This window comes from Arvicola amphibius, chromosome 10 (genome assembly GCF_903992535.2).
Source record: "Arvicola amphibius chromosome 10, mArvAmp1.2, whole genome shotgun sequence".
Classification (NCBI taxonomy): domain Eukaryota; kingdom Metazoa; phylum Chordata; class Mammalia; order Rodentia; family Cricetidae; genus Arvicola; species Arvicola amphibius.
The window spans coordinates 88,484,007-88,491,339 of record NC_052056.1 but is presented as its reverse complement, the minus strand read 5'-3'; the positions used below and the strand labels follow the sequence as shown (position 1 = coordinate 88,491,339).

At 48.7% G+C, this 7,333-nt stretch overlaps 1 protein-coding gene across 1 annotated transcript; it reads left to right on the top strand.

The window, feature by feature from the left end:
- Positions 1 to 636: 636 nt before the first annotated feature.
- On the top strand, positions 637 to 2,850 carry LOC119825768 (cactin-like). The gene has a single exon (XM_038346868.1). It carries the CDS (start codon positions 637 to 639, stop codon positions 2,848 to 2,850), a length of 2,214 nt encoding a protein of 737 aa, XP_038202796.1.
- Positions 2,851 to 7,333: the final 4,483 nt, after the last annotated feature.

Below are 7,333 nucleotides of genomic sequence, written 5' to 3'. Positions count from 1 at the left end.
AACCAAACAACTTGCCTGAAGATCAGTGTGCAGAGCCAAGCCACTAGTTAGCCATAGAAGCAGTGGTGGCACAAGCCTTTAATTCCAGACAGGCTGAGAGATCTTTGTGAGTTCAAGGTCACTCGGGGCTACTTGAGAGTAAATCCGACTACAAGAAAAACAGAGCTCACACCTTTGATCCCAGCATTTAGGGTAACACGCCTTTAATCCCAGGATTCGGGAGGCAGAGGCAGGCAGATCTCTCTGAGTTCAAGGCCACGCCTTTGATCCCAGGATTTGGGATGACACGCCTTCAATCCCAGCACTCGAGAGGACTCTATATAAGGCTGCGCTTCCGCGCAGTCTCCCTGCAGTCCCAGGTTTGGTGGAGACCCTTGCAGTCTGCAGTCACGCCGAGGACAGCATAGCTAGCCCCTTTGTCTGAGCCTTAGTAGAGTTAAGAACTCTCTAGTGATTTGGCTGCTATGTTTTTCTGATCTTCAGCTTTAATTCCAATAACTATCTCTGTGTTTTTTATTAATTGTGCTACCTCGGAGTCTATAAACTTGCTGGAAAAAGTATAGGATAGAAAGAACAAAGAAAGAACCTAGAAAGAACACAAAAGAGCAGAGAATAAAGAAGGTAGCCATCTGCTAAATGGGTCGCAACACTCGCTCGCGCTCAAGGTCCACAGGGCACAGAGGTCGGAGGCAGCAAAGGTGTAACCAGAGCCACAGCCAGAGCCATGGACAGAGCAGCCAGTGGCATCCGGAGGACAAGGGGAGGCATAAAGGCAGGCGGCACAGCCGGGGGCGCAGGTCAGATTTAGAGGGAGACCTGCTGCAAAGGTCTGAGAGGCGAAGCAGGAGCCCTCGGCCACCCCGATGCCAGTCCTCACAGTCTGACTCCAGGGAGGAGCGGGCACGCATCTCCTGGGCCCCGCAGAGTGGCAGGCGCTCGAGGTCCCCAGGGTCATGGGCATCTAGTTCGGAATCCCCGAGATGCTCTCCAAGCCCTGAGACAGCTGACCTGGCCCCGAGCCAGCCAGGGAACCTGCAGCAGGGGCTGCGGCCCCGTGAGAAGCAGAGGCAGCAAGAAGAGCTGCTCAAGGCCTTCGAGACACCAGAGGAGAAGCGTACAAGGCGACTAGCCAAGAAGGAAGCCAAGGAGAGAAAGAAGCGGGAGAGGATGGGCTGGGGTGAGGACTATGTGGGCTACACCAACGCCGACAACCCCTATGGAGACAGCAATCTACTGGGCACCTTCATCTGGCACAAGGCACTGGAGAAGAAGGGCATCAGCCACCTGGACGAGAAAGAGCTGAAGGAACGCAACAAGAGGATCCAGGAGAGCAACCGGCTGGAGCTCCAAAAGGTGAAACAGCTGCGGCTGGAGCGCGAGCATGCGAAGGCCATGCGGGAGCAGGAGCTGGAGCTGCTACAGAGGGAGAAAGAGGCCGAGAACTTCAAGACCTGGGAAGAACAGGAGGACAACTTCCACCTGCAGCAGGCCAAGCTGCGCTCCAAGATTCGCATCCGAGCCGGGCGGGCTAAGCCCATCGACCTGCTGGCCCAGTACATCAGGGCAGAGGACGACGACCTGGCCGTGGAGGTGCATGAGCCCTACACCTTCCTCACTGGCCTCACAGTGGCGGAGATGGAGGACCTGCTGGAGGACATCCAGGTGTACATGGTCCTGGAGCCGGGTAAGAACGTGGACTTCTGGCGGGACATGACAAGCATCACAGAGGATGAGATCTCCAAGCTCCGCAAGCTGGAAGCCTCAGGCAAGGGCCCAGGGGAGCGCCGTGAGGGCATCAACGCCTCGGTCAGCTCCGATGTGCAGTCGGTGTTCAAGGGGAAGACATACAACCAGCTGCGGGTCATCTTCCAGGGCATCCAGGGCAAGATCCGTGCAGGTGGCCCCAACCTGGACATGGCCTACTGGGAGAGCCTGCTACAGCAGCTGCGTGTGCGCATGGCCAGGGCCAGGCTCCGTGAGCGCCACCAGGATGTTCTGAGGCAAAAGATGCTCAAGCTGAAACAGGAGCAGGGGGTGGACAGCGAGACACTATGCTCCATCCTCAAGTCTGATCCAGAAGCCATCCACGGGCCCAGGCCCTCGGCGGACCCAGCAGAAGCCGAGGGGGCTCGGGTACCTGGGGATGGGGAAGCGGACAAGGACATGGACACGGAGGGCAAGGCGGTGCTGATGGAAGAGGACCCGATCCAGGAGAGCCTGGCAGACTACTACGATGCAGGCCTCTACAGCCCGCGGCTGCTCATGGCACACGAGCTGCCGCTGGACGCACACGTGATGGAGCCGCAGGAGGATCTGCAGCGCCTGCAGCATTTACGCCAGCAGCTCCAGGCCACAAGCGATGCGAGCGACAGTGCCGAGGACATCCTCTTCTTGCAGCGCGCTCGAGAGGGCATGGGGCAGGACGAGGCGCAGTTCAGCGTAGAGATGCGGCTGGGCGCGCGCGCCTACCTGTGGGCAGACAAGTACCGGCCGCGCAAGCCGCGCTTCTTCAACCGCGTGCACACAGGCTTCGAGTGGAACAAGTACAACCAGACGCACTACGACTTCGACAACCCGCCGCCCAAGATCGTGCAGGGCTACAAGTTCAACATCTTCTACCCCGACCTCATTTGCAAGCAAGCCACGCCGGAGTACTTCCTGGAGGCTTGCGCGGACAACAGCGACTTCGCCATCCTGCGCTTCCACGCTGGGCCGCCCTACGAAGACATCGCCTTCAAGATCGTCAATGGCGAGTGGGAGTACTCGCAGCGCCATGGCTTCCGCTGCCAGTTCGCCAATGGCATCTTCCAGCTGTGGTTCCACTTCAAGCGCTACCGCTACCGCCGGTGACACCCGAGGGGCAGGGCTGGCCCAGGACAGCTCCTTGGGGTAGGGATATGGGTGGGAGCCTCCGAGCTCAGCATCCTTTGGCGTCAGTCCCAGGCACTATGCCTGCAACAGCCCCCTGGGATCGCAGTCCACCTGGAAAGGATTTTAACTGTTTCTCTGAAAGAACTGCTTCAGCTGGGAAAGAAATCTTGTTCTCGTTTCCACGGACTTGTTCTACCTGCGGGACCCCTTGTGGTTTTGATATGTTTATTAGGAAGCTTCTACTAGGAGGAAAAAAAATAGGAAAGCTTCAAGAGAGTGTATGAGTGTTTCCTTTCCTATAACCCCCTCAGATACAAAAGTTTAACTTAGCGGACTCCTTTGGATGGATTCCTCTCAAAGCCCTGTGCTACGGGAGGCTGCTCCCTACCCTCAGACAGCAGTGTGTCAATGTATAGGATGGTGATGTTTGCATCCCCTAGACCTTCCTGAGTATGACTTTGGATGGATACAGCTTCCTTTGAAAGATGAAAACAAACAGAATCTGGATAGTCTATTTTATTGTGTTGCCGTTGAATTATTAAGACGGCTGAGGGAGGAGCAACAGCTGCTAAAAGGTTTATAAATGCTACTCACTTGATCCAACCTATATATTTTGAAAATGCCTTGACTTCAAATTTTAAGTAAAAGATATGTCAAACAGAAGTTGACTTACTGCTTTCTGCAGGGTAGGGAGCAGCCTCCAGTAGCACAGGGCTTTGAAAGGAATTCAAAGGAGTCCGCTAAGTTAAACTTTTCTATCTGAGGAGGTTTTAGGAAAGGAAACAATCAAAAACTCTCTTAGCCGGGCGGTGGTGGCGCACGCCTTTAATCCTAGCACTCGGGAGGCAGAGGCAGGCAGATCTCTGAGTTCGAGGCCACCTGGTCTACAACAGCTAGTTCCAGGACAGGCTCTAGAAACTACAGGGAAACCCTGTCTCGTAAAACCAACAAAAAAAAAAAAAAAAAAAAACAAAAAAAAAAAACAAAACAAAAAAAAAAAAACAAAAAAAAAAACAAAAAACCTCTCTTGATAGCTTCCCTCTTTTTTTTTCTAGAATAAGCTTCCTATTAAACGTATCAAAACCACGTGTGGTGCTTCAAGTAGAATAAGTCCGTGGAAATAAGAACAAGAACTGTTACTGTGGAGAGTAAGCCCATGGTCCTGCTTTCCCCGCCCCCACAAGGAGGAGTGTCTGATCCATGGGACCTGCCGATGCCATGATGCCATTCTGCACTGAGGGATGCTGAGCTGCTTCCAGACATTAGGGACCCACATGTGACAGGTCCTGCTACAATGGCCGCGATGACTACAGTTTTCTGCAGTCTGAATCCTGTTGGCAGTGGAGCAGGACTAGAGATGCAGGCTGAACATTTGACTGTTTTAATCTTTGGGACACAGAACTCATTGTGATTAAAATACTGGACCTGAGAACTAAGACCTAAACTTTCCCCTCATGAAAAAATGACTCAAAATAAGGAATGACTGAAGCCCTCTTCACTTAAGAAGGGGCAGCCTAAGGGTCTAATTGCTGCTCAGAGACTGGAACTGGTATTTGATAGCAGCAATGTCAATGGACTCTCACCCATCAGAAAAAACTTTTCTTGTCTTTTTATTAGAATGGATTTCAGAAAGCTGTGCTACGTTAAATTGTGGATTTATTGTTAATTCCCATTCTAAAATTATAGTATTGACCTGGTAATGTTTGGAACTGCTTATCAGATGTTGAGAATAGTTTGACATACTCTGTAAATGTTTGGATTTAATGCATGTGTTAAGAGTTCTAGATTTTGATACAGTATAAAATTGTTAAGAGGTTCTCTAGACCAGCTGAAGAAACACTTTCAACTCAAGCGACCTCCTCTCCTTTAAATAGGAGAATATAGTCTTTAGGAGCATGACTATTCTTAAAACATGATCTCTCCAGACAAGAAAGTACAGCTCAAAGGTATTTCTCTCCCTCAATCTCTTTTGTTCACAGAGGTCGGCAGTCAGAGACAGGTTTGAAGCTTCTTCTCCCCAGATACCCAAGACAGGAACTCGCATAATTAGAATGGCTGTTCCAAAAGTGGGTAAGTCTGAGTAAATGAAGGAGTCTTTGTCTAAGACAGACGCGATCATCTGTCCTGTTGCAGAAGCACAGGTGTGTTAAAATTAATAAAAAGAGGGAAGTGTGGAGGCTAAATTATGCAGGCCTGTATTCCACTGTGTCTGGCAGTCGGAGAATTCTGAGCGACCTACAAGGTGCAATTTGCACCTGCCACATAGGAGGTGGCTGCTTGGCTTTTTGATAGTAAAACATTCTGACACCATCCTATGCTAATGCTAACGTTGTTCTGCTCCTTCTCTTGTAAATTAGGAGGTCACCTGGGGAAGAGGTGTTTTCAGTCCATGTGGCAAAAGAGGCATGGACAGGAATGACCTAAGTCATTCCCCCACTACCTAGGAAATAATGCTAAGGAATTTTGTGTTACCTGCCCCCCCAATTTACCTTGATATAAAAACTGTTCAAAAATAAATGCAGGTGATTTCAGGATTATAGATTTTCAGGATTTGAATGATCCCTGAAACTCCCTCCCGATACTGTTGTGTGAACTGTGCCTCATTTATTCACATCTCTGCACTCAGGTATGAGAAATGGTTTATCTTAGGCTGGTCCCTGACATATTATTACCAATTGTTTATGATAATAAGGAAATGCAGGTTAGTAGTTAGTCACCTAGTATAACCAAACTTGTAGTCACATTAGGTATGTTTTTCAAGAGCAGACAAAGATAAATTTTTGATAGACAGGTCATCTTCAAACACAGATCTACACAATATGGCATTTAAGATGTTTTTATAACATAGGTAATTTTTCTATGACAATGAGATGTCTACTCCTGGCAGCATCAATTTACTTCAGAGAAGATAATGGGCACCAAAGAAACAGAGTTTTCTTTCTTTGTGGCAAAAGTAAGCCACTGGGTAAGATGTCCCTGCGTCGATGGCTGCCAGCAAGCTGTCCTAACAAGCAGGACACAAAATATCCTGCTCCACAGAAAAGTCTGTCAGATATGCTAGGCTTGTAGGCTGAAGATGGATGCCCCAACGTTCCACAGGAACTTTGGGTGACTGTCCAGGCAGCCAGCTGTTTCTGTCATCTCTCACATGTTTTAGAAGTTGCTTTCTTGCACTTCCTGCTTATTCAGTCAATATTATTTCCACCTTGGGCTTCTGAGGGAGCTGAAGACTAGATAGTCATAGTTATAGTCTCCCCTGTTTATGAGACACAGAAAAGAGATTCACTAAAGAAATGTAAAAGGATGAGATATCAAAACAGTTTTGGATGGCAATGCAAGTTGTGGTAGAAAGTAAATTAGGTACAAAATTTTGGACTCACCAAGATAGGATAGATGTGGAGTATTTTCTCTGAAATTGTCAAATGCAAATGGACTAGATATTGTTGATTTTTTTTAAACTTTAATTTTATGTATGAGTACTCCGCATGTATACTTGCGTGTCAGATGAGGGTATCAGATCCCGTTGTAGATGGTCATGAGCCACCATGTGGGTGCTGGGAATTGAACTCAGGACCTCTGGAAGAGCAGCCAGTGCTCTTAACCGCTGCGCCATCTCTCCAGCCCCCGATATTGTTGATGTCTATTGCCTCTATAAATTGCATTTAGTTATTGTACATATTGTCTATATTTTTTCTTATATTAGCGCTAGCCTTTTTTATTTTAGACAACAATGGGGAGTGAAATGGCATTTTAGTTGTATTTTAATAAGTAAAACTTGCCTGAGATTCAGAGTAAGACAGCCCCACTGATCAGTCTAACAGACCAGGCAGTGGTAACACACACCTTTAATCCCAGTAGCCACACTAGTTGCCACAGAAACTGGGCGGTGCATGCTTTTAGTCCCAGCCCTAGAGAGGATTATAAAACGGGAGGAAACAGCTCTCAGTCACAGTCTCATTCTGAGATCCTTGGAGGCAAGATGGCCATTTTAGACTGACATAGAAGTTAGAGCCAGTGGCTGGCTGCTTTGCTTTTATGATCTTGAGGATGAAGCCCAATTTCTCTGAGATTTTATTATTATTAATCGCGCTTCAATTACTTTGACAAACAAATGGACACAGGCACAGGAAGTTGGGCCTCCTAGTGGGAAAACTGCAGTAACCTGGAAGCGCCATGTGCTTATGATATAGTCAAACAGGGAGGCAGGGTTATTGCATACAGCTGATCAGGAGGTGTGCACGTGCAAACACACACACACAAACACACACACAGAGGACACAGCATCCAGCTGAGACGTGACCTGACACACACATACCCCAGAGGGCACAGCTGCCAGCTCAGCTGAGACTTGGCCTGACTTAGAGCAAACTTTTCTTTGGGATCTTTTTTGTCCTAAATCGCCTACTCCAATCTTACCTCCTGTTTTCTTCACCCACTTTTCTTTAGTTGTAACCCTAACTGC

What these genes read in the sequence shown, in the direction of transcription:
- LOC119825768 (XM_038346868.1), top strand. Translation starts at nt 637, where the DNA reads ATGGGTCGCAACACTCGCTCGCGCTCAAGGTCCACAGGGCACAGAGGT.